Here is a 27,174-nt window from a genome sequence, read left to right on the forward strand (position 1 = left end):
GGGTGACTTGGGCAGATACCTGGCTGTGCCCCAGCCCTCTCAGAGCAGCTCCAGGGCAGGGGGGGCTCTGATGGATGCAGCTCTGAGCCTCCCGGGGGCAGCAGGGGCCTCCCCAGGATTTCAGAGCTCTGCTGTCTCTGGGGAGGCGCCCTCAGAGCAGGGATTGCTGCAGCAGCTCTGCAGGAGCAGCTCCCTCCCTCCTCCAGGCAGCTGCTCCCGTCCCCACCCCGGTGCTGGCAGCCCCAAAGCCCCCAGCCCTGAGTTCCCAAACCTGGATGAATTAACTCAGCACTCACTCTGGGGCCAGCACAGCTTCAGGGCCACATTTTGGGCTCCCCTTCCCACACACATTTTGGAGCCCCTGAGGAACTGAGAGCACCTGGCCCAACCAGGCCCCCCTCCACCCACCCTCGCAGAGCAGAAAGGTGCAACAAAACCACAAGGAGCCCCCGAACAAAACGACACCAAGAAAGAACTAGAACAAAGAATTGTTTAATCGCTTAACCCTTTCTCTTCCAGGGACCAGAGAAACAAGTTGTCTGCTCCTTCTAATGAGGGCAGTAAGGCTCGTGTGTTACCTCTACAACTGCAGGGGCAAAGTTTACGAGATGATCGTCTTTAGTACTCAAAAAAGCGAGAAGCAATGGTCACTGCAACACTAAGAGAATCCTAGAGTCTCCTAACGGAGAGCCCATTGCTAGAATACAAAAATAAAGGAGGCATCCCTGCATATCCCAGGCTAGAAAGAGTTAACCAGAAAGAGCAGGAAGAAGCTTTCCCAAAGAGGGGGTTGAAGTAAACAGCAGAGGTCAATAAAGCAACATCTTCTCCTGACTTCCCCAGCACGTTTTTTTTTCCTTCACCAATAAATACAAATTCCTTGTTAACAAGCGACAAGCAGGTAATCTGCCCACAGCAAGGGGAAAAGGGGCTAGAGGCAGAGAGATTTTTCTCTCCCCTTCTCTCCTATTATTATTAATCTTCTTTTTTTTTTTAACCAAAGCAGCCATTAAAAACAGCAACCCACTGCAGAGGCAGGGAATCTGGTTGCTTTCACACTGCAACTGGCAGGTAAAAGAGCTGCACTGTCTCACAAGGGTAAAAAAAACCAAAAAATAGCTGCCACAGCAAAAGGTGAATGGGGAGGGAGAGGTCTGTTCTCTTCAGAGCTTTCCATCTCAGTCTCTCAGTTTAAAAATCAAAGTCTACAGACGTTGTCTACTGAAAGCTGAAAAAAAGTTTGAGTGGGAGGAGAAGAGGGAAAGGAAAAAAAAAAAAAAAGAAGAGGATACGTCTAGTAGGAAGCCTTAAGCAAAAAAAGGAAAGGGCAGACCATGTCAGAAAGCCACCCAAGTGAGGAGAATTTTCTGCTGCCTCTGGGTTTGGAAGAGCAGCAAATGCCGGGGGTGCACCTGGGCACACCCCCAGCCAGGTGAACTCAACAGTCACAGGTACTGCGTGAAAACAAACCAACAAACCTGCCCAGGGGCTGAGGGACACCTGGCCCAGGGCTGAGGGACACCTGGCCAGGTGAGCTCTGCTGGCCCTGCCCCAGAGCCGGGCAGAGCAGGGGAGCTGTCCCTGTGAGCTTCACCCGGGCCAGAGCAGCAGAGCGTCCGAGGGCACCCCCAGCCCTCTCTCTGCAGGAGCAGTGTCCTCGGGGAGGTGCTGCCAGCTGCCCTCTCTGGCTCCTCGGCTCCAGGATTGTTCTGGAAGGCAGAGCCCTGGCGCAGGCAGCCCCGTGCAGCTGCGCTCAGCGGTGCCTGGCAGCCAGAGGCAGCCAGGGCAGGAAAGGGAGGCCTCTCATCTTTCCACGGCAGCAACAGGAAGACCAGGGATTGCAGCACATGGAAGAACAGCACACACACATGCGCACACACTCCCAGACACACACCTCACACCCCTGGGACCAAGGCTAACATGTTCAGACCTTCGGCAGGAAGAGACACGAGACAGCGCAGAGCGGTTCAGATCTCCAGGGGCTCTTTGGTCTTAGTTGATAGTCCTAGAAAAAACAACCTCCAGAGGTGGTTGTAGCACAGCTGTGTAAGATCTGTGGGGTATTTAGTGTTTGGCAACTGCAAGAGGGGAAAACAGGGCTGTGTGTTACAGGAGGGGGAAGGAATGGAAGTACAGTGCTGTGTTTCCAGGTGTGCCCTGGCTGTGCAGCCAGCCAGGGAGTGGGGAGAGGAAGGAGGGTTCCTGAGAGGACCACGAATCCATCTGATGTTACACCAACAAAGAGGCAGGGAAGGCCCACCTTGGCCAAGACAGAGCAGCTGGCTGCACAAAAATGCTGCTTCTGACAAATCCAGACTGCAGCTGTATCATTCACACAGTGACAACAGCCTCAGCTCCTGCACAGGTGACATGGAGAGAAGTGAACACAGCTACACACCTTGGGCAATGGAGAGGTGCTGTCACCTGCCCTTTTCCTCAGCAGCTTTAGCTACACAAGTCCTGGGCCTCTGATCCAGCCTGTGCCCATTGCTGTCACCTCCCTGCACGGGCTCAGGGACCACGGGAGGGAATATCAGAACTGGGCAAGCTCGTTCTGCCCCGTGCAGCTGCACACACCCAGTGCCTTCACTGATCCCTCAGCTACGACAGGGGCACAAGACAGGCAACCTCCAGCCCTCAATACAGCACAGCTACATCTGCTGACGTGTCTGAGATGGAAGCCAGGAGATAGATAGATGTTATGGGACAAAACAGGTGTTTCATAGCCAACAGCCATAAACCAAGGGCCTCTAGACAGGCTGGTAGCACAGTCAAGCTTTCAAAATCACTGCAGTAAATTCATTCCATAACCCCTGCCCTAGGTTTGTATTTTATTCAGGAATTTAACATCCCCCCTGCAATGCAGGCAACAGCCCCTGTACCAGATCATACAGCAGCTCTGGAAAAATAATCACCAGTTACACTGCTCACAGACAACTCAAAGACCCCTGTTGGGACTAAATTCCACTAAAGGCAAACCCCAGACTGCACTGCCATGGAAAAGGAGGAGGAGGAGGAGGAGGTGATGGTTTAGAGACGGCCGCTCCTGCCCCTGCCAGCTTGTCCTACCCTGTGCATAGTGCGAAACAGTGCAGTCATTCACCAGAGAAAGTTCAGGACCAAGGAAACTCGGTTCCCTTTCAGCCAAACATTTAGAGGAAGGAGAGGCAGTTCTGTTTTAGCTGGGCCGGCACTGGACCTGCCCCTCTGAGCTGTCTTCATCGTCTGAGCCCGCAGCCCCAGCGCTGGTCAGTCCTGTGATCCTGTAGCCCATGTTGAGCAGCATCACCTCCAGCGGGTCCGCGTTCATGCGCCGCTGGTTGGCCTGGGAAGCACCTTCCATGTCCACCACCACGCGCCCGTTGAGGGTCTCGCTCTGCAAGACACAGGGGACAGCACTCAGCACCGAGGAGGGGCTGCTGCAAGGGAGATCCCAGTGGGAAAACAGCAGGGAGGAGCATCCCACAACAAGGGCAGCTCTTACCTCCGGCCTGGGGTTCCAGAGCCGCACGACCGGGTCGATGCCGCTGGTGGCCAGGAAGCAGTAGCTGGGATGAGGCTGGAGACAGTTCACAATGGACTCGTCCCCCTGCAGCACACGCACCAGGTTGGTGGTTTCCTTCTCCCAGATGAAGAAGGAGCCGTCGTCCGAGCCGCTGACGATGTACTGGGCATTGCTAGGGCAGAGGAGCAGAGCCTGGGTCACGCTCCAGAGCCAGGCTCCAGCAGGCTGAGAATCTCACCCAGCTTCTATCATCAGCAGGCTGACACCCCTCACGCTTGCACATCCAGACAAAGCTCCCCATGCTGGCTCCCTGCATCCCCAGGAGCCCTGTTTTCAATCCCAAATGGATTTCTGAACTGCTAGCCCAACCAGGTCCTCTGTGGATTTGCTCCTCACCAGCTGCTCATGCAGCAGCATGGGAGGAGGGCTCCTGTCAGTTCATCCCAACCCTCCAAACCAGTGCCCGTGTCATTTTATGAACAGTAACACGGGGCTACTTCCACAGAGCAGATCACCCTGCTGCTGCTCACTCTTGTCCTGCACCCCTGCTACCACCTGCCAGCATACCTGCCAAAGAAATTGGCCTCTTTGATGTCAGTGGTGGTGTTGCAGTGGCCGCAGTACCGGAATTTGTAGTCGTAGCTGCGCTCCCTCAGCACCATCTCATCCTCAGAGATGGAGTCCTTGCGGCCCGTGGCGCGCAGCCGGATGGGGCCACCCCCCTTCTTGTCTTCAGCTGCAAGGACAACACATTTCCCTCAGCACCGCTGCGGGACTTCTAAGCAAAACACACCCCTGGAGACCCCAGCAGCCTTAGAGAAGAGTTAAGGACGATTCCAGCAGGAAGCAGGGCTCAGAGCATGAGCTTCCTTCCTTCCAGATTATCTCCTGGCTACATCAGACTCCTTTTATCACACTCTCACTCAAGAGCAAGCCAGGACCAGGCACAAGGAAAGAACAGGCTCAGGCCAGTTTTTGTGCACAGCAACAATCAATCTCTCTCAGAAGTTGGAGCTTTACTTCAGAGGGGCAGTTTAAGGAGGAAGGTCCTTGTGTGCTCATTAGATTTCAGTGTAACCTTGGAGCAGCCCAGGAGCAGCAGCACTCACCGTTATCACTCTTGGAGAAGAGGGCAGCATTGATGTCCCTGTCTAGTGCATCGCAGGCACTGCTGTGTGCTTGTTCTGGAAACTTCCCTTTAAAGTCATCCAGACACTCCAGTGCTTCTGCCACGTACTTGAGCTCAAAGAGACAGCGGGCCAGGCGGAAATGGGCCTTCAGGTGGCAAGGATTTAGGGAAATGGCCTTCAAGCAGTCCCTCAGAGCATCGTAATGGTCCCCATCCCTGAGGAAAGCAGAGCGCTGCATTAGCCAGCCCAGGCAGCAACAGCAAACATTTTCCACTGCTGTTTCCCAGCCCTCATTTCACTCCACAGCTTGTTGTTTCCAGCTCTCCACACAATCCCACACCCCAGGAGCTCACTAACAGCATTTGCTGTGACTCGGGGGCACCACCTGACCCAGCCCAGCCTCCCAAGGGCTCAGCAGACGCCCACAGGCAGCTCTGGGATGTGACCACACCAGGCTGCCCCGCCAGCCCTGACCTGCCATTTCAAATCCGAGAGAGCAGAGCTCCCTGCTGCAGCACATTTCGGGAAGTCCTTTGAAGATGGAGGATGCAGCAGCCCTCTGGCCAGGCAGCAGAGCCCTCCCGTGCCAGGCGGGCTCCCTGTCACAGCTCAATCGTGCCCCTGTGTGGACACACGGCACAGCTCGGCCCCAGCCCGGCCAGAGCTGCCGGATCTCTCACACAAAGGGACAAACCTCTCAAGCAGGAACCTTTTCTACCTTAACAGGAAAAATCGGTGGAGTTTTAGAAGTGAGCACTAGAGCAAATGGAGTGTTCTGGGTATTTGTATCCCGTTTACAGCCTGAGCTCAGGGCTGGGGCAATGAGGCTGGCAATGAGGCTCTCTGCCTGTGCTCTGGAAGCAGGAGGGACTTGTTGAGCCCTGTGTGGTGCCCAGCTCAGGCTGGCAGGGCAGACACCTGGGGTGCCAGCACTGAGCCTCAACTGCTCACACACCTGCCTAAAGCTGCCTGAACAGAGTGCCACGGCTCCATTTGATGGTTAATAATAGTTAATAATAATGATAATGTTTCATATCTGTAACCTACATGCCCAAGGCCAGGCTGGACAGGGCTTGGAGCAGCCTGGGAGAGTGGAAGGTGTCCCTGCCATGGAATGACATGGCCTTTAAGGCCCCTTCCAACCCAAACCATTCCACGATTCTGTGCACTGCACCTACCAAGGTCTGAAACACTCCCAAGGAAAGGATGAATTCACAGAGCAACAATTTTAGATCACGTGAAACCTCTGTCAGGGAACCACAGGAAGGCTCAGGTTGGAAGGGACCACTGGAGGTCACACAGGACACCTTCCCTGCTCAGGATTGTGTCCAGTTTTTGAATATCTCCAGTAAAGGAGACTCCACACCCTCTCTGGTCAGCCTGTCCCAGTGCTCTGTCACCCTCACAGTAAGGATCTTCTCCTCATGCACAGGTGAACAGGAAAGAGGTGTCTCAGTGTCTGGCCTTATTAAGGGCAGCTCCAAATCCTGCAGGAGACTGTTTTCAAACCATCCACCCTGCAGCTCCCTCCTGCCCAGGTGGGCACAGCCCAGCCCTGCCCATGAGATGTGCAGCAGGAACACGGCTCTGCAGGGCTGCCAGGGTTACCTCAGGACACGCAGCAATGGGCCATTTGTACTCAGAGAAAGAGGGAATGCAAGCTACCTGTTAGGATGACAGACAGGTGTCACACACTTGCACACCTGACTGGGCTTTTGAACTGCTTTGCCACCCTCAAACATCCTTCAAGCTCAACTACCAGCACTGGCAGGCCAACAGACTGGTGTGAAAATGGACATGGTGGGATGTAAAGCAGGCTCTGCCTTCTCCCTTTGTTACAGGATTGACTCAGCTTGTGCAAAACCAGAAATCAGCTCAGAACTGCCAACGTGGACTGCTGAAAGCAATCCAGAGGGGGATGCAGTTGGCTTTTAGGAGCAAAATTTCAAAGGCCAGCCTTAGAAGTGCTGGAAAATATGAGCAGCATCTTAAGGGAGATGAACAAGGGGAGGTTAGGAAATTACAGACCTTCCTTTTCTCTTGCTCTATTATTGAGAGAATGAGGCCAAAGCAGAACCTGCAGGGTTCTGAGGGTGGCCTGTACCTGTTCCAGCTCCAGACATCAAGAACACCTCAGAGACACGTGGTGGTTCAGCCTGGGTCACTGTCTGCCTGTCCCCCTGCTCAGTGACATCCCAGCCACCTTCCCCACACTCCACAAACTGTTCCTAGCAGAAAAGTGTCCCTTTTCTGCACCTGGAAGGTATCACCTCAGAGCTATTTAAATCCTACCCCCTGCATGCCACAGAAACCCACTGTGTGTGTTTTCCACATCTTGCTGCTACCCAAAACTGTGGCAAAGCAGTAGCTGACACACTGAAAGGTTCAGATGTGCCAACACCCTTCGGGAAAAACGATTCCTATAAGAAAAATGTCATTCATGAGATCAGCACTCAGCTTCTGTGTTCCATCCCTTAATCCCAACCTATTGTTCTTCTCCTTCTGAACACTGAGGTCTTTTTGAGGCAGCTCCCAAATCTCTGCTATTGCAAAACAGCCAGTAGGCCAGTTACCAACAGTCACAACAACTGCTGGCTGCTCTTTATCTTGGCAAGAAGAGAGGAGAATTCATACTGGGGATTTCAGCAGGGAGAGGAGAAGGATATCCTCACAAAGCAAATGGAGATGAAGGACCACAGCTATTTTAAATATGTTAATGGCAAGTCATGGTACTTAGTCTTACTCTGCTCAAGGGGACAGGCACTAAAATAACTCAGCTGTATCTTGCAGATGCAGCTCTGGCCACTGGTCAGAGCAGAAATTACCTACTGCAGAGGCTGACAGGGTGTTTTGCAACCAGCAGGGCAGAGTCCTCGGCAGACTGCAAGGATCTGCCACCTCCCCAGACCCCTCCCAGAGGTTTGTTCCCAGTCAGAGTGTTTGGGTTAACTGGGGTAACACAGGAACCACCAGGTCTGGGTGTCTGCAGTGCGAGGTACTGGGAGAAAGCAGCAGCAAAGCCACCCCAGCAGCCCTAAAACAACCTCCTGTCATGGGATGTTACAAAGCACAGTCACCATTACGTCATGTGTTGACAGCAGATTTAAGAGCCCTTCTTTAATGCAAATCAGAACCACCCAAGGAAACACAGACACCCTTGGAGACATCCAGAGTGCTGTGAATCAGATGTGGATTTTGGGTTGCTTTTTAAACAGGAAAGGAGCAGGATTTCACCCAGCACATCAGTAGGTGACACAATGGGCTGCTTCCCAGCTGTGCCTCCCCAGAATTTGCCCAGCACAGACTGCTGCACCCCCCCTTTGTGCCAGAGGTGCCCAGTTGTGTTTCAGCCTGATAGCCCCGACCCCCCCTGCCAGAGGGACACCAGACCCCTGAGCCAGGTGGCCCTGGAGTCCCCTGCAGTGGCACTGCCCCTTACCACTTGCGCTTCATGTAGGCAGCAGCTCTGTTCCCATAGAGCATGGCATTGTTGGGGGCCTTCTGCACAGCCTTGCTGTACAGCTGGATGGCCTGTGTCCACAGCTGGCAGGCAAAGGCCTCGTTGGCTTGCTGCTTGATCCTCTCCAGGTACGGGGGCAACTCCACCTGGGGGCTGCAGGGGAACAAGGGAGCAGCACAGGTGAGTTGTGAGTCCCTCACTCCAGGTCACAGTCTGCAGTGCTTAGCTGCAGCTTAGCTAATGTTTGCTAAACTTCCTAATAAAGATTCAAAAAAAGGCAGAAGGGATTCTGGACCTGAAGAACTGGAGTTTAAGAGGGAAGTTTGGTTTTGACCACAGAATACCAGAATAGTCTGGGTTGGAAGAGAATTTAAAGCCCATCCAGTTCCATCCCCTATCATGGGCAGGGACACCTTCCACTACCCCAGGGTGCTCCAAGCCCAGTGTCCAACCTGGCCTTGGGCACTGCCAGGGCAGCCAGAGCTTCTCTGGGCACCCTGTGCCAGCCCCCCACCCTCTGGCAGTCTCATTACATCAGTGTGACCATCATTTGTTTCCAATTTTTCTTCATCTACAGAGACGCACTCCAAATTGAGCAGTGGATATTTTAAGCATCAGACTTCACCAATAGGTCTTTGTTTCGACTGCATAAATAAACAACGTTTCCATTGCTCTTCTAGCAATGCACAACAATGCACATGCAGAAGCATCTGAGCTCACCAGGCCCATGCTCCACCACCCAAAATTCCAGCCCCGTTCCTGCTGCCGCGGTGGAGGGGCCATCTAGAGGAGAGGAGCTGAAACAATCCACAAAGTGACTCTGGAAGAACCCAGACTACCCATATATGGTATTAAATAAGTGTCTTGACTTTGAACCAAGTCTCATCAGCTGGAAGAAAAACAGCCACCAAGATGTGCTGCTGCTCCTTCACCCCAAATGCATTTTGTTTTAAAGAAAGAAATCAGCAGGAGCAATAGAAGAGGCTCCATCCAGTCCCAGCTCCCACGCTAGGAATGGCAGTAGTGTTCCAGTGCTGCCACAGAACAATTCTGGCTGCTTCAGCTCAGTCTGCAGCAGGCAACTGCCCAAAAAATGGCAGAGGGAAGCAAGGTTCCTTCACCTGCCAGCCTCTACCACTATCAACACACAGGCCACAAAGCAACCACCACTCAGGACACTTTGCTTGCAGGCACGAAAAATAATTTCTTAGTTTTGTCCACCTTAATTCATCATAAGAGGAAAAATCGTCCCAGGATGCTCTTGCCTGGTCTGACTCCTGTTCACAGCCCAAGGACAGAGGCCACTTGGCAATCCAGGAACAGGGCAAGGGGTTTGCAGTTCACACCTTCGTGGCAGCCCCTCGCCCTGTGAGAGGCAAGGCCAAAGCCCCAGAAGCCCAGGAGGGGCAGCTGTGCCCTCACCTCACGTGTGCCCTTCCCTCAGCCAGGCGGAAGCCGTTGCTGTGGAGATGGATCCCATTGGACACTCCATTGGTTGAGGTTTTGCCATTCTGCACTTCTGAGGGTTAGAAAAAGATATATACAACCATGCTAAGTATCAGTGTAGATTATACAAACACAGGGTTCATTTTACAGCAGGGCCAACCCAACACGACAGCCCCATTCAGAGCAGAAACAAAACTTCCATGATTCCACCTGTTCCAGCCACCTGGACTAGATTTGTCCTCTGTATTTACAAATCTCTGCAGTGTCCTTTGCAATACAATTCTAGATCAGAAAGCCAGACACACAGAGAACTAAGTGCTAAGGGAATTACCTTACACTGATTTCAGTATCGTGGAATCCTGGAATGGTCTGGGAGGATACCAGGGACCTCAACCACTCAACACTCTGCTTAATCCTTGATTAAGGCTTCAGGCACTCTCAACTCCCACACCCCTCTCTCCACAGGTCACTTCTGCCCTCATGTTTTGTGCCACTGCAGAAGGATTTTGGCACCAGGGTATGAACTGCACTGCAGAAGCAGCCCAGCAACAGCCACACCCTGCTTCATTCTCCCCCTGCACCCTGAAAATGAACCCTGCATGCAGAACTCCCCTCTGCTCCTCGCTCCCTTTGTGACAGCATCACACTTACCCCCTGAAGTGTGGCACTTCTTTGGGAGGAGAAAAGTGTATGGTCGCTGTTTGTACGTCAGATCAAACAAATAGACCTGAGGAAAGGAAAAAAGAGCATGAGACAAGTCTGCAAAACAGAGATGCTCAAGTCAGAAATAAAAGAGGGCTCAGTAGGTACACAGTTCCATGTTTGTGTTTGCTATTTCCAGTTTTCTCACTGGGAGAAATCTTTTTTATAGATGGACACACAAGGGATGGCAGCAGTAACTGGGGTGTGTCCCAGTCCAGCCCAGTTCAGAGAACAACAATGAGAAACAGGAACCTGATCTTACTCCACACCTGCAGAGTTTAAAAGATGACCTGACCACTGACCAACCTGCTCAGAAAGCTTCATATTTCAATTAAGCAACTAAGGTATTTCAATTAACACCATGATAATGAAGAAACCAAACACCTATTGACAGAAAAGAGGCAGAACACTGAGGAAAAGTCTCTCTAAGATGAAACCAGTATCTCCCAAGAAACTGCCAGGGCAGCTCTGTGAAATCCCAATCTAAAGCTGTACTGGGACAGGAATGGACAGCCCAGGCCAGACCCACAGCTCACCCTCTCCTAAAGGGAGCAAGTGTGAGAAAGAGCTGGAGAGGACAAGCACAGTGCAACCTGCCCACAAGCAAAGGTCCTGTTTAATCCACGCTGATTAATGCTGTCAGGAGGATTTTCTCATTCCATTGATAGGCTTTACAAAAGATCCATGAGTAACACCCAGAGCTTAAAATTAAAGCAATCAATATTCCAGGTGAAGGCCTTTGCTTCTCCAAGTTCTTATTCACTACATTCTATTACAGAAGCAGTTTGATGTTTCAAGAATGAGTTATGAAATCCTTTCTAGGTCAACAAAGGTCAGTTCCAGAACTGGTTTTGTTTATTTTCTTTCCCCTCTTCCAGAGAGTGAAATGTGAATTGGAAAACCACAACAGAACGTGGTTTAACTTTGATCAGTGACAGTGTAACAAATACATCCCTAATCCCAAGTATTTAGTCTGAATTAATCAGAATGCAGTTTAAAATCCATCCCATTACCCACAGAGAAGTTGCTGTACCTATTTCCAACAGCACACAACAATGTCCAGTGACACAAGGTGAAGCTTCCCTGCCTCCCTACCTGCTCCCCTCCCATGTTGACCAGGAGCTCGGTGCCATCGGGGCTGAAGGTGACGTACGTGGCCACCAGGACCCTCAGCCGGTTGTTGTAGTCTGGGAGCTTCACTGGGAGGTGCCCTGTGGAGAGGACAGGTCCAGAATTATTGGCTTAACTCTCAACTGTTGTCTCTGTCCTAGCCCAGCTGCTCCCTTTTAAAGGGCAAAGCCATGGAGCACAAGCACCTACAGGATTTTCCATTTCCCGCTGTTTATGGAATCCTTCCATGAGGAACCAAAATATGCACAGGTGCCTTTTCACAGGTTCTGGGTGTTGATGCCCCATTTCTAGAAGTGTCCAAGGCCTGGCTGGATGGGGCTTGGAGCAACCTGGTCTAGTGGAAGGTGTCCCTGCCCATGGCACGGGGTGGAACAAGGTGTGTTTTAAGGTCCCTTCCAACCCAAACCATTCTGTGATTCCATCATTCCAATTTTGCACAGCCACCCCACAAAACTGCCTTGTTAACAATGAGCCTCCAGAACCCAGCAAATCTCAGTTTTGGGGATTCTCTAGGATTTGGCTTTTGTGATTTGTGGCCATCTGCAAATACCTCCATCCTCAACCCCTTAATTAGGTTTCCTTAATAAAGCCCTCAGCACAAGGAAACCAAAGCTCCTAAATATTCAGCTCACACACAGGTTCTGTTCTTCAGACAGCAGATGTGTTGCATGACCAATTCAGGGGACCTGAGGAATCCTCTAGTGGGAATCATCAGGAGCAGGACTGTCAGAACTGGTCTGCTGAACATTGTGGTCTGAGATATTGTAAAAAAAAAAACAAACAACCCAAACATTTTGGGGTAAAACATAGTAAATAATGAGCACTGGAGAAAAATGTCATCTAGATTGCTCAGATACTGCATCACTGATTCTTTATCTGCAGGATGAGGACAAGTCACTTCTGTGCCAAAAAGATTTTGAACTGGGACCAGTTCCAGGAAAGCCTATAGAGCCCAGGTTATATCCAACCCTTCACTTTCCAGCAGGAGTGACAAAAACACATTTATGCTGGACAAAAAGCAGCAAGGCTGGCTCACCTCCCCAGTGGAATAACCTGCAATCCCATGGAACCCCCCATGGAAGAGCTGCCCTGGGCAGGGGTTTGTGTGTGATGGGTAACTCTGTTTCTGCAGCAGTGAAGCCCCAGTCACCCCTGGAGCAGGGCCGTACCTGCCACGTAGTACTGAGCTGCCCCGTCCGGGAGGGGCTTCTGCCGGTCACAGAACGTGTGCACGCCAGCCGAGGGGCTCTGCTTCATGCTTTTCCTACAGACACAGGAACAGCCTCATGGTAAGCACAGCAGTCAGCTGCTGGAAGCCTCACCTTCACTGGCTTTTCTTGTCCACCCACGAGGACACAGTGCCCACACAGTTATGGGGTCACCAGCCTCGTACCACCCCGGTGCACTCAGCCAAAAGACTTTCGGTGTCAGAAAGAAACTTGCCAGAAAGAGGAGAGTGCTGGATCCCTGCAGGTCCCTCCTCCCACCAGACCCCAGCCCCAGGGCTCTGCCCCCGAGGCAGGTGCTGTTACCTGTGGTTGTGGATCATGCGGATGTCGTAGAGCCGCACAAAGGGCCCGCTGGCCCCCACGGCCAGGTAATTGTTGTCCTGGGGGTTCACTGTCAGGCACTTGGCCTCCACCAGCTGCCCACAGTACTCAGTCAGGTCTATCAGGACCTCGGAGCGTTTGCTGTTCTCCCGCAGGTCGTACTGCCTGCAAAGGGGTGGCAGTGAGGCAGACACACCACAGGGTAACAGAAGCAGCAGAAGAGACTCGTGCAATGTCCTGAGCTGGGACAGCACACACTAGGCCTTGGTACCAGGATAATGATTAAAAACAGCTCAACAATGTGCACAGATTTATTCAAGTTCCAAATTAAACTCCCAAGTCATGACCTGTTCCTTTCCTGGCCTCCCTTTCCAGCAGTGAGGAAAATGGAGGAGCTGAGGAGAGTATTTATGATTCTACAAGATAAACCTTTCCAGTTTTAGGAAAGGGAGAGATGAGCTTAAGCTGTTTAGTACAGCTTCTCTTCAGGTCTGTGCACAGCACACATTGTGATGGTTCCCAAAACCAAACCAGCTGGAACTCTGTACCTGATTAAGCCATCTTCTGCTGCACTCCAGAAGGTGTTTGGCCACATGGGCGCCGTGGCAATCCGCTTCACTCTGTTGGTATGATCTCCAAACATGTGCACGGTCTCCTTGACAGTCAAGTCATGGACGTGCACCTTGGAATCTGCAGCTCCCGTGATGAGGATGCGATCCCCCGAGTGCGGCAAGAACTGCGGAGGAGGGATGGACACTGAGCCTGGAGCAGCACTGGGGGGCTCACAGGGACACCCTGGCACTCACAGAGCAGGAATTCTGCTCCAGGAACGTGGGCTAACCCACGGGATTCCCTAGTACACAGGTCAGCGTGCACACTCAAGAGTCACCAGCTACAGCAGGACACAAGAGTGCCTTCATCACACATTCCAGTTTGCTACAACCATTTCCTTCCTTCTCACTGAGAGAATAAGCCTGGCATCCGCATAAACTTAGTGCAACATTAGATTTAATCCTTTTCCCCATAATTAGAAATATTAAATTTTTGGAGGGGGGAAAACTGTTTGCAGAAAAATGTTTTCTAGCAAGGATTTATGCTTTTACTGCTGAGGTTGCTGTTTCTGTTAGCTGCTCATTCCTTCTAAGCACATACCTTGACAGAAAAGATGTTTGCAGTGTGTCCTGTGTGCATAGAAAGGAGTTTCTTGTGGTGCAGAGGATCCCACACAATGGTATGCTGGTCATCAGAGCCAGAGGCCAACAAGCTGCAAGGAACAGGAGACAAATATGCACCATGAGTTCTTCTGCTCCACACCGTGCCCGGCTCTGTGGAGCTGTTTGACCACAGACATCCATTAAGTTAATTCAGCCCTAACCAGCCCATTTCCTCTCTTCCCTCAGCTCTCTGCTCTTGCTGCTCACTGTGCACCCATCCCTCCAGCCAGGTCTAGGAGCTAAAGCAGACAAAAAGCAATTCCACAGAAAGCACAGCTGACTGAAGGGTCCCACCCACATTGTGGTGGGAAAACAGGAGTGTTTGGTCAACAGCAAAATGCAGGGCATCCACCTTCCCCACTAGCCTGGCTGTGTTAACTGCTCCACACCATCTCTGAAGCCCAGCCAAGGCATCCATCCCCAGGCTCCTGAGGTGCCCAGGCAGCCCCAGGGCTCATGGGGTGAACCACAAACTGCTTTTAAAGTCATTGCAAGGTGCTCTCAGCCTTGTCCATCCAGCTGGACCAAAGGAATCTGACATCTGTGACTCTCAGCTCTTTTAAACTTAGCCATTCTCTTTCAAGCATATGAAATTTTCACTAGTAAATAATTCTGAAGAGTATCAGAGGGCAGACTTTGGACATTGTAAGAGGCATGTGCAGAAATACCCACTCTTCCTCCAATCCACTCATTTCTCACACAGAAACTCTTCATTCCACTTGGTTACTGAAGTTGCTCTTTAGTGTCCCTCTCAAATTGCAGAGGGGTGAATTCTCCACCTCCTTCCCTTGGATATCTGTCCCCCAGCAGCAGCTTTTAACAGCGTGGTGAAGGGGGTGGGGAAATGTCACCACCAGCTGGGCAAATCCTAAAGATCCATTATAATCCATAATACCACTTAAGAGAAGAGAAGCAGCCTTCAATCTCCACTTCTTAGGCTGACCATTTCCCTTCTGAACTCACTAAAGGGGCATTTCTAATAATATCCAGATATATTTAACAAAATAAAGCTTCTTTTGAAGCGTGAGCTCTACTACAGCTCAAAATTTGAGCTTGAGCTGCACTTTACTAGAAATGGGAAACAGCTGCTTATGATAACATGACCTACATCCTAGTCTTGGGAAAACCTGGGGTTATGGCTTTGCAGATTCCCCAAATGAAGCCTCATACTTACTCTCCTTTTTCATTCCATTCCAGACAGTTGACACACCCAGAGTGACCCTGAGGGAAGGAGGCAAGGGCAGATGGCATTAGTCAAACTTCAGATGTATCAAACAGAGCTGTCCTGAGACAAGGACACGCTGAGCTCCTCACAAATAACTTCTTCCAATAAAAGCAGGGTTTTTTGTTCCAACCCTGCAAAGAACTCCACACACTTGGTAGATAAGCACCTCCAGAAAAGACATGGTAGAGCAGCTGGGGTAGAAAAGGCAAAATGAAACAAATAGAAAAAGGTAGTGTTGAATAAAATGGCAGTTTAGTCTCAGAGGCTACAGCTGAAATCCTGCTGCACACACGGAAAGGTGACTTTGCTTCCAAAGCCCTTGGCTAGGCTGACAAATTACATGTGCAGGCACTCTGGGAACACAGGGAAAATGCACTTTTGATAGCTCTGTTAGAAGCACCTTGCTGCTGGGTGACTACATCATCCATCTTCATCCACATTTACCAACGACTGCACCAGGAAGTGGGGGAGTGTTGAGCACCATTTGATGTGGGAGATGTGACTGAAAAGGGGGACAAAATAACCCTTTTCTCCCCCAAACCAAGATAATGGATGTGTTAGAGGTTGGCTCAGTTGGGTGGAGCAGGGTGTTGAGGGTCTGACCCCCAGATGGGGCTGTTCACTCAAGATTTCAATGATCCCTTCCAACTCAGAATATTCTGTATAACCTTAACCTTTTCTGAGGTATGTCAGAGTGCACTACAACCTGTTCCTTAGGGATCCCATTAGAGCTGAGCACACTGAACAGCTGCCAGTTGTCTTCTTCAGGCACCAGTGCTGAGATGAGGGGGTGCCCACCCTGTTAAAGGTTCTCCTCTAGGTGCACCAGGCAGGGCTGAGATGAGGTGGTGCCCACCCTGTTAAAGGTTCTCCTCTAGGTGCACCAGGCAGGGCTGAGATGAGGTGGTGCCCACCCTGTTAAAGGTTCTCCTCTAGGTGCACCAGGCAGGGCTGAGATGAGGTGGTGCCCACTCTGTTAAAGGTTCTCCTCTAGGTGCACCAGCAGTGCCGAAAGCTCGTGCAAGCTCTCACTGAGCTGCTCCTGGCTCTGATGCAGTTTGGGGGACCAAGAAATCAGCAGTGACCTGCTAAACCAGAGCAGATCATGCCCTCCTGCAGCAAGGAGCACCCCAGGAGCTGGTTTCCCCCTGCACACCCACCTGCAGCTCAGCCTCCAGCCCCAGGCGGCGGATGAAGGGGTCGGTGACGTGGTAGTGGCGCTCGAAGCCCAGCGCTCCCCTCTCCTGCAGGGGCAAAAGGCAGCACACTGAGCACGGCAAACAAACACTCCTCCTGCTCTTTCAGAGAGCATTCTTCAGCTTTAAAAACCACACCAGGTACTGGGGGGTCCACAGGTCCTGTACTGTAGAAGGGAGTCACAGAATCCCAGAATGGTTTGGGTGGGAAGGGACCTCAGAGCCCCTCCAGTGCCACCCCTGCCATGGCAGGGACACCTCCCACTGCCCCAGGCTGTTCCAAGCCCTGTCCAGCCTGGCCTTGGGCACTGCCAGGGATCCAGGGGCAGCCACAGCTGCTCTGGGCACCCTGTGCCAGGGCCTGCCCACCCTCACAGGGAAGGATTTCTTCCCAATATCCCATCTAACCCTGTTCTCCTTCAGCTCAAGGCCATTCCCCCTTGTCCCATCACTACACATCCTTGTGACAAGTCCCTCTCCAGCCTTCCCATCCTCTGAACATCTCCAGGTGGACAAATCTTAATCTTTGCCCCTGAACTGATTTAAAATGCTCTGTAACTCAGTGCCAGGCTCCAGCTGAGGAGCCAAACCAGCTCTGGGAGGCCCACACTGAGGCAGAGTGAGCTGACCCTACCTGGGGCCTGAAGCAGAAGATAGGGAAGAACTTGGGAATGCCTGCTATTATCCCTTGGCAAGGATTTCAGCAGCACCTCCATCCTGAGCTGCCCAGCAGAACTGTGCCACTGCAGAGCCTGTCCCAAGGCAGCAGCAGCACGGGGTGAGGAGCTGGAGTGGAACTGGCCAGCTGCCTTCAGGGATGGGCTGTTCCTCAGGCAGGGAGCAGAGCTGCAGCGCACAGCCTGTTCCAGAGGGATGGGAACAGCTGCCACAGAACTGCGTCAGTACAAATGAAGGTGAAGGAAAGCAGGACAGTTGTTTCCCCTGTGATCTCACAGGGCTCACAGATGCATCAGCAGATGGCTCTGATGAAAGAAGGCCAACTGCAGAGGCAGGAATGAAGGAGAGAGAATGCCAGTCAGATTTTGGATGGAGCATCTAAATGGAGATTCTTCCCTAGGACTTGACCCAACTATGGTCTCACTCCATGCCACACTTGTCAACTTAGTCCTTTGCCACCAGCATTTAGAGATGGGAACACCAATGCCAAAATCACCCTGGTGGTGCCCAAAACACCACCCTGGTGGTGCTCAGAGCACATCAGCAGTCCCAGAGCACACACAGAAGTGCTGAATTCCCTTCCCAGCCCAGTGTTCAGTAATGAACTCCACACACCAAAAGCTATTTGAAGACAGAATGGAGACAGACATAAAAGGACTGGAGGCAAAACAAACCAGGCTTTTTGCAGGAGCTTCCATGACAGACTTCAAACCCCTTGATGTACTTTTGTGGAGAGCATTCCTGCAGCACTGCAAGGCCCATGCAAGGTGCTGCAGGTATAATTCTGTGCTGCTGCAGCCCCAGTGGCTTTGTGAGGGCTGTGGGGTAGGACACTGCTTTTCCTACAAGGAACTGCCTGACTTAGCACCAAGGTCACACGTCAAAGCCTGACAGAGCAGACAGGCTGAGACAGTCCCAGGCTAGGGCTCAAACCACAGAACCAGCCCTTCCTTGTTAGGGCAGCAAAACAAATCTTTGCACATGGATTGAATTACAAGCTTATAACCGAGTTTGGTACCAAACTGCAAAGTGAGCACTCGAGCTCCCAGTTCCTTATTCTGGCCACTCACAGATCCCTTTCCTGAATGTTGATTATCAGCAAAGCTGCAAATGATTTCAGGCCTCTGAGTCCCAGCAATAATTGCCTATTGTGTCTGCTGCAGCCAGTCCTTTCACGCTGATATTCCACCAAAGCAGCCATCAGATGACTGATCCCACCACTGCACAAGTTTTTTTTCCCCTACACAAAGGAAGCAACACAGCACTCTCTAAAGGAAAGGAGACAGAGAGGCTGTGACAGAGATCATTAGCTTTACTACAGTCAGAAATACCTCTGATGGCAAGATCACACGGGGAGAACACAGAAAGCAGAGAGGGAAGCTGGCTAAGGGCCTTTGTGGTGCCCAAACACAAGCAGCTCTATTTCTCTCTTCAGCTCAGAAGGAACAGAGCTGCTGATGGCAAACCAGCCCAGGGAGAGGAACTGTGCTCCTGTCATGCCAGACTTCATCCCAGCTCTCCATTAAGGACAGTGACAGGTCCTGTGTGTTTGTTCTCCTAAGCTCCTTAGAGGGCTTATCAATATGTAAGTAACAGAGATCTGGTTCCCAAGCAGAGGCAGCACCAGGAGTTTCCCCACTCCAGCAGTGACTCCCCTCTCTCCAGCCAGCACCACTGAACACGGGCTCACACCTACCTTGATCTGCCTGTGGATGATGTCCCTGGTGATGTTGGCCTTTGCCATCTTCTTGCAGTGGGGCAGACGAAGAGAAGCAGTGGGAAGAGCTGCTGTGCATCCAAGCATGCCAGGATCCACCTGAGGGTGCTCAGTTACCTGCAGGACAGCAGGGACACAGCAGGGACACGGCGGGGACACCGCACGTTAGGCCACGCACACGCTGCCAGCTCCAGAGACACGGGGGGAACAGCAAGGTGGGAACAAAGGCTCCTGAAGAAACTCAGGGGAGAAACAACGGAAGAATGGATGTCTGACTCAAGGCCCTTCCCGGTTTGTGGAGAAATTCAGCATGAGCGGAATTCCAGGACTGTATCAGCCTGGAAAATCCATGTTTCTGTCCCAGCACAGACCCCGTGAGCCCAGAGCAGCTTCCTGCCCCAGGCTTCCCTCCCACCATTCCATGACCACTCATGTCCAATGTCGTGTTTCCCAAATTCTACAACCAACAAGGTGAATAAACACAGCATTGATGCTTTGGGCCACATCTTTTCTCTCATTTACTACATTGGATTATCAGCAAAACACCCCTAAAATATCCAAAAGGGCATAAACATTCCTTGGAAATCACAACATGAGTCACAACTGAACACCTAATTACCTCAGCAAGAGAAAAGAGGTGACCAGTTAAAATTGAATTTCCAGGAGAAATTAAGAGTTTTGCACACTCTTAATGGAGTTTAATGTACTAACCTAAATAATTGAAACCCCATGGAATTGGCTACTTCTGCTAAAAAAAAAATATTCAAATTGCAGAGTGATGGTCCCAACCCTGAGCTGGACAGGCTGCCTAGCAAAGGATCAGTCAGTCCCTGAGAAATGCTGCAATTCCCCCAGTTTCCACCCCACAGCCTGGCCCATTCAGACGTTTCTACACTTCTCTTTAAAACAACAAAAAGAATAAAAATGAAATTTCCAACACCCATTTTGTCCTATGTAACCTTCTAGTTTAAAAACATTTCCAAGCAGAACAAGCCAAAATTTTCCTCTTCTAAATGAGGAAATGCTGATTCATTGAAACAAGAGCATTTCACAGAAACACTGCAACAAACAGGAGTCCTGGCAACCCTCATCTGATTCTCTGCTGCCACAGGAGGGCTTCCAGTGGCCTTCCTGTCCCACCCTGCCATGGCAGGGACACCTCCCTCTGTCCCAGGCTGCTCCAAGCCCTGTCCAGCCTGGCCCTGGACGCTCCCGGGGACGGGGCAGCCACAACAACTTCCCTGAGGAGCTGGGAATGGCTCCCAAGGACAGCAAGGGGAGGAAGCAGCAGCATCTGGGCACAAGGGCAGGTGGATCTGCTGACTCTGCAGCTCCTGGAAGGTTTCTGAGCTGCTTCCCCAAACTTTGGGAGAGAGAATGAGGAGCAGGACCGTGTCCAGGGCAGGGAACGGAGCCCCAGGAGGGCTGAGGGAGCTGGGCAGGGGCTCAGCCTGGAGCAAAGGAGGCTCAGGGGCCCTTGTGGCTCTGCACAGCTCCTGCCAGGAGGGCACAGCCGGGGGGGATTTGGGATCTGCTCCAGGGCACAGGGACAGGAGCAGAGGGAACGGCCTCAGGTTGTTCCCAAGTCCATCCTCAAAGGACACAGGGCCAATATCCCAGCACACCTCAGTGCCTTCCACCCTCCTCAGAGCTGCCCCACAACATCCCCAGGCTCTGCCCACAGTCTCCCAGCACCATCCAGCTCCCTCCTGCTCTTCCCTGCCAGGCAGATTTCTTCTCTCCCTCTTTGAGAGCAACTGGATTTGGCTCTTAGGACCTCACCACGCCAGTGCCAGGCAGGCTGTCACCTCCCCACTGCTCTTTTGGGAGTATTTCTGTCACATTTCCCACCTCTAGTTATGGCTAATTTCTAATCAGCTCCTTTCTCTTCCAACAGCACCAAACAACCTCAAGGACACACGTGGGAAAATGCACGAGCATGGAAAGATCCAGATCTCCCATATACAGCCATAAATAACCCACACCAGGAGGCCAATTTGGAGCTAAATAAGTCACTGCAAAACCATTAATACCCCATAACCCCTCTGTATAAACAGAGAGAAGGAATAGCCAAACCCCCCAAAACCACCACTCCTTAACAGACTGTTAGAAATTCTGTTTTTCAACACGAGACTCCTCTGTGCAGCATTTTCTCCCTTGTGGGACATCTTAACTTTACTTCTTAAAAAATACAGGCAAGGAAAATCACCCAAGAAATCAGACCTTGGGTAACGGGCTTGGGTAAAACCCAGCCCAACAGGAATGCAGGAGCCCAAGGTGTCTCTTTCCAGGAAAGTGCTTGATTTGGCAACTGGATGCTGTAGAGGGCTCAAAGGTCTCCCAGACCTTGTGCCTTTGCTTGGCCAAGAAGGCTCCAAGAGCCTTTCCTCCTTTCCCTTTGCTATTTTTTGTTGCTCAACAGGTATTCCCAACTACAAAGGCCCTGGCAACCCTTAAATTGCCATGGAGTCACAGACAAAGGAGTAAGAAGCCCAAATTCTCATTCCAGATCACATTTTGAGCATTAGCCACAACTGATCATAGTCACAGACTCCCAGTCCCCGTGGATATGACAGTGACCTCATTCAAATATTAAATAAATAAATAATCAATAAATTAAATAAATATTAAGTGTTCTTAACACTAAAGACTATTGACCCCACCACTGTACAGGCAGGTCCAGCCTCCAGTTTCAAACTGACCCTGGAATAAAACAAAATCTCCCAAGACTTTTAGATCTTCTGCAAAATACATGTAATAAAAATCAGACAAAACTCAACCGTGCCTCCCAATTTCTCAGACTCAAAGGCCTCCAAACATGAAGTCCCTCCAAAGAGTCTGTCTTTGTCACCACTAAAGGAATTGGAAATTCCTTGGAAACTTCCACCATGGAAATTGGTAAAGAATGTTCCTCTTTGGGCAAAACCACCGTGCAAATTCTGCTCTAACCCATTCTCGCAGCTTCTGGCTTTTAACTCACCCGGCACAAGCAGCCCCTGGTGGAATGAGGGATGGAGTCCCAGAGTGAGGGACAATTCAGGACAGATCTGCCCTGCTGCTACCAGGGCTGACTCCACGGGCAGCCTCCCTTTGGCTCCAGCCAGAGACAACCCAGCCCTGGCTCTGTGCTCCAGGCCAGGCTGGATGGGCCCTGCAACAGCCTGGGATGTGGAGGGGCTGCTGCCCTGCCACAAAACCGCCCCTGAGGGCCCTTCCAACCACCCCATTCCACGACCTGTGACCTCCCTGGGGTTATTCCTTGGATGACAGCAGGGCACGTTTCCCTGTCACCCTTCAAGGACAGCCTTCCCTCATCCCTCACTGCTCCAACCTGCCTGGAACACCCCGGCCAGGAGGAAAAACCTGGGGTGCAGTGACAGCCCCTGCTCACACTGCTCCCTGAGCACACAGAGAGGGGATCAGCCCACCTGCAGCTCCTGCACTTTCCCCTGGCCCCACACACAACTGCAGGGCACAAGCGGGGCTTTCGCAAGGCTCAGATCCACAGTCAAAAATTAACAAGGCACACATTTCCATGGGCTCCAAACTGGGCAGGCTCTGTTTACACTGACAGCCTCTGAAAAGCCCCTTAAGCTCCTGGGAAAGTACACTTCCAAAGGGTACTCCAGGGCATGGAGAGAACACTCACGCCAAGCCTGGAGACAAAACTTCCACGCTGATAACACAAATAATTCCATCAATTTAACATCAAATGCTCCCAACACAGCCTGGATTTGAGGGATTGCTCCTTGGCTGGATTGTATTTCCCTCTCTGGAACCACCTGAGCACCTCCCACCCACAGCAACAGAGCGATGGGCTCTGCACAGGAGGGCAGAGCCCCAGCCTTGGCACCAGCACCCTTTGGGAAAGCTCCATCTGCCCCGAGGAACTCCCCAGAGCAGCAGGACTCCCAAAATCAGCACTTTCAAACAAGTAATCCCATTCCTAACTGCCTGGATGTGCCCAAGCGTCTCAGGCTCCAAACTCAAGGTCACTGGAAAAAACAACACTTTGCACACCACGAGTCTCTGGATACACAGCTCATCCCAAGGGAAGATTCCTTAGACCCTTCCCTTCCGCACCTATAAATTATTTCACCCCTCCAAACACCACCCAGAACCCACCCTGAGAGGCTTCTTTACCCTCACAACTTATTTCCCTGCCCTCTTGACTTTCCAAGAGGTCACAGATCAAATTAAAATACATCAGTGTAGATGGAAATGTTTGTTTTAAGGAAACCTGAAGAACCAAGAGGGAATGCCCTGGTTAGCAGCAAACACCTTGTTAAAAGAAGGCTTTTCTCCAGCGGAAGGAGCTGTCAGGAGCAGCAGTGGCTCCCCAGGACAGATGGCTGGAGCAGGGAGCCAGGAGAAGAGGCGAGAGGGGAGCCCTGGCAGAGGCAGCACAGGGGAACTCTGACACACTCGGGCCACACGGGGCTGGCAGCTCAGCCCTCCCACTGCAACCCTGCCTCCCTGACCCCAGCTGACACACCCACGGGAAAAGGGAAGAGAACAGAGAACCCCCGGCCCGCACAGGCAACAGCCCAGCCCAAGATCCACACGGCCCAGCAGCTCCTGGAGGAGTTCAACTGGCACGGGAGGAGAGGCTGGCCCTCTCCCCAAGGAAAGGGGCTGCAGCACAGCCAGCAGGGCAGGGAACGGCTCTGCAAGGCTTTAGCCAGGGGACAGGGAGCAGAGCAGGGAGCAGGGCAGGGTCACACCCAGGAAAGGGGAGAGGAATGTGAGGACAGAGCAGTGCTGGGGTGGGAGGGGGAAAGGAGGCAGAAAGCAGGAGCTGTACCTGGCAGGGGTGGCACCAGCAGATGAGGCAGGGCTGGGGGAACAGGGCCTGGGCAAAATGGGGGTGAGGGGCTGGGGTGGGAGGATAGATAAGGGAGAGATCCCTAAAGGCAGTCAGACCCCTGGCAAGGAGAAGGGGGTGACACCTCGGGGAATAAGGGGACACCGCACAGAGCCTGGGGTGGGGGAAATGTCAGGAAAGGGAGGCGAGGGGGCAGCGGAGAGGCAAGGGGGCTCGTGGGGATGCTGCTGTCAGGGAAAGGGGCTGGAGCCTGCAGGGCAGGCAGCTGACAGGGAAGAGGGTACAGGGGCACAGCTGATCGGGGAGGAAAGGCTGACAGGGAAGGGGGACGAGGTGTGCTTGACCAGGGAGGGAACGGGGGGAACGGGGCACCGGGGGCAGAGCTGCCACGGAACGGGCACTGGGCCGGCTGACCGACAAGGGGCACGGCAGATGTAGCTGCGAGCGAAGCGGGTACGGGGCGCAGCTGCCAGGGGAGGGAAGGGGGCACCGGGAGGCGGCGGGCACGGAAGGGAACCGGGCTGGGGGGCTCTGTCAGGGCGGCGGGGCCCGTCCGGCCCGCGGGGGCCCGTTACCTGTCAGGCCTGCCGGGCGCGAGCGCAGCGGGCACCGGAGGCTGCGAGGCTCCATCCATGCGGGGCAGAGCGGGACGCAGCGCAGGGGCCGCGGCGGGGCCCCGGCCGTGCCCGCCGCCCCCGGCCCTCGGTACCCCCGCCAGCTGTCCGGGGCTGCGCTGCGCCCCCCGCCGCCGCCGCGCGCTGCGCATGCGCCACGCCAACTGCGCAACCGCCCCCCCCGCGCGCCGCCGCGCCCCGCCCCGCGCAAAAGGCGTAAATCCCGTTCGTGAATTCCGCCCCTTCCTGCCCGCCGCCGCGCCGGAACTGACAGCTCACGAAGCCAATGGCAAGGGAGGAAACTGACCAGGAGAGATCCGCCAATCGGCGCCGAGGGGGCGGGAGCGTGGCGGCGCGAAGGGGCTGCTGGGAGATGTAGTTAAGGAGGAGTGATGGCCTCTGCCTCCCCTTCCCCAAACCTGGGGGTTAGAGCCCCAAACCTGAGCTCGGACCGCTCCAGAGCGGCCAGGACGGTGAAGGGCCTGCAGGGGAAACCAGGAAGGCATGGGCTGAGGTCACTCAGTTTGTCCAGCCTAGAGAAGAGGGGGCTGAGGGTCCTGTTCCTGTCCCTGGAAATGTCCCTGTCCCACCCCTACCATGGCAGGGACACCCCCACTGTCCCAGGTGCTCCCAGCCCCAATGTCCAGCCTGGCCTTGGGCACTGCCAGGGACCCAGGGGCAGCCACAGCTGCTCTGGGCACCCTGTGCCTGCCCACCCTCATTTCCTTCCCAAAATCCAATCTAAACTCACACTCCACCAGCTTAAGGCTATTCTTCCTTGTCCTGTCACTCCAGACCCTTTCAAAGAATCCCTTTTCCTTGTTGAGCCAACCCGTGTTGGCTCCTCCAGGTGCTGGAAGGCTGCAGTTGGGTCACCCTGACGCTCCTCTTGTCCTCACCCAGTCCTGGCAGCCTTTGATCCGGGCAGAGGAGCTGAGCCCCTGACCCTGCGGGATCTCCCCTCCCTGCAGCAGCACCGAGCCCGGCTCTGCTCGGAAAATGAAACTCTTTATAAAATAAAGAGCAAAGAGCCAGGGGGTGGCAGTGTTTGCAAAATCCTTCCCTTCGCCTTGTCCTCCCCGCGGCCGCCCGCCCTGGGGACACTGAGGACAAGCAAGCCCAGTCCCAGTCCTCTTAATGAACCCTCCCAAAAAGGGGAGGTGTGTGAAAGACATCAAAACTAACCCATTCGCCTCCCCTATAATTTATTTCCACAATTAAGCATTCCCGAAGCCTGCTAATAAAGTGTAATGAATAGTTTAAATTTTCATTTGGAACTCAATTCCCTGGCTCCCAGATAATCCCAGCTGCACGGCAGAAGAAAATTCCTACTTGGTTATTCCAAAAGAAGGAGGAAAAGCCCCTTAAATCAGGGACATCAGGCCTGAGGACTCCTCCTCGCACCTCCAGCCTCATAAATGACAGCTGCAATGATTTGTCTCCATCCTGCAAGTCATTAACCTATTCAGCTGCTGTCAAAGTCCTTTACAGAAGGTAATTGTTAATTGTTGCCTCTGCATCAGTCCAGATTCTAATTAAACAAATAATAATCGGGATCCATCCACACAAAAGGGTTTTATCTTCTTTTCTCAGATGCCATCTCCATGGGGACCCAAAGCTCCGCGCAGAAAATCAGGCAGGCTTCAGATGCCCTTGACATGGAAGTTTTCCTTGCTGGTGGAGAGAAAACTGGGGCATGGGAGCTGGATTTTATCTCAAGCTGGTGACAGGAATGCCAGGGCTGGGGCCAAGCAGGACTTGCTGGTTCTGACTGTCAGAGCTGGAGTTTCCTGATGCAGTCTGAAAGCTGGGGAATGCAAACAAGGTGTTCTCCCAGCTCCTGCAGGAGAACCACACCTGGAAAGGATCCTGGTGGAACAGGGCTGTGGCTGTTCCAAGGAAAGGTGCAGGGAGCAAGGAATAACTCTGCCTGAGAGCTTGCCCTTTTCACAGTGTTGAAATTTAAGTCATACAAAAAGGCATTTTTAATTATTATTAATTTTAAAAGGCATTTCAATAAATACTTGTCCCCTTTTCTATCCTCAACAGAAGAAAAAAGGAAATTCAGTGTAAAAACCCCACAACACTCACATGAAGTTCAATTTTACACCTTGTGCCATAGTTAGGATGTCCCAGGGTGCAAATGCAGTTTCACAGACACAGATCTTACCCTGTACGTGGTTTGTCCTGCAGACACCTGGAGCTGGACTGGGATTTGTCTGCAGGTTAAAACCCTCAGGCCAGAGCAAGGAAATTTCCTCTTGGCCAAGAACCTCCACCAAGGCAAATCCTTTGCAGGGCTGACAGGCTGATAGGCCCTGTCCAACCCAGAGCAGCAGGAACCCACTGCCAGAGCCACGAGGCCTTCCCTGGGTGCTGCATCCCCGCCCCACCACAGCTCGGGCTGATCCTGGGGCCCGGAGGGAGCAAAACCCGACCCAGTGGTTCCACAGGAGCATTTCCAGCTGTTCTGTACCTGCTCTAGCTTCCAGGAACTGCTCCTGGCAGCCCAGCAGCCCCCATGGTTTTGCCCACAGTCCTGCCTCAACCCAAACATTACCAGCTCAGGCTTTTCACCCAGATATGACTAAGCCCTTCAGAACGAGAAACGCTCGGGGTTTCTTGCTTAATTGCTAAAACAGATTAATTTGGCTACCCAGCACACGGCCAAACGGAAAAGAGGAATTGACACACCTAGCGGGTTCCTGCTGGGGCTGATGATCTGCTTTAATTGATGGGTCACGTTTGGGGATGATTTTCCACCCCGTAGCTGCCACAGGT

General features: G+C 52.6%; 1 protein-coding gene across 3 annotated transcripts; it reads right to left on the bottom strand.

Annotated features, from left to right (window-relative positions):
- Nucleotides 1-476: 476 nt before the first annotated feature.
- WDTC1 (WD and tetratricopeptide repeats 1) lies at nucleotides 477-24,552 on the bottom strand. 3 transcript variants are annotated; one of them, XM_054648512.2, is made up of 16 exons: nucleotides 24,355-24,550; nucleotides 18,934-19,071; nucleotides 16,524-16,607; nucleotides 15,313-15,359; nucleotides 14,077-14,188; nucleotides 13,473-13,660; nucleotides 12,907-13,089; nucleotides 12,544-12,638; nucleotides 11,339-11,454; nucleotides 10,193-10,268; nucleotides 9,518-9,614; nucleotides 8,075-8,248; nucleotides 4,615-4,850; nucleotides 4,073-4,241; nucleotides 3,485-3,677; nucleotides 477-3,376 (listed from the first exon to the last, which is right to left on the bottom strand). In XM_054648512.2, exons 2-16 carry the CDS (start codon nucleotides 19,039-19,041, stop codon nucleotides 3,179-3,181), a joined length of 2,076 nt encoding a protein of 691 aa, XP_054504487.1. In that variant the 5' UTR covers nucleotides 19,042-19,071; nucleotides 24,355-24,550; the 3' UTR covers nucleotides 477-3,178. The 3 variants fall into 3 exon arrangements, with proteins under 3 accessions (XP_054504487.1, XP_054504488.1, XP_054504491.1); XM_054648513.2 differs by having other exon boundaries at nucleotides 18,934-19,185; XM_054648516.2 differs by lacking the exon at nucleotides 8,075-8,248 and having other exon boundaries at nucleotides 24,355-24,552.
- Nucleotides 24,553-27,174: the final 2,622 nt, after the last annotated feature.

Source organism: Agelaius phoeniceus, chromosome 22 (assembly GCF_051311805.1).
Source record: "Agelaius phoeniceus isolate bAgePho1 chromosome 22, bAgePho1.hap1, whole genome shotgun sequence".
Classification (NCBI taxonomy): Eukaryota; Metazoa; Chordata; class Aves; order Passeriformes; family Icteridae; genus Agelaius; species Agelaius phoeniceus.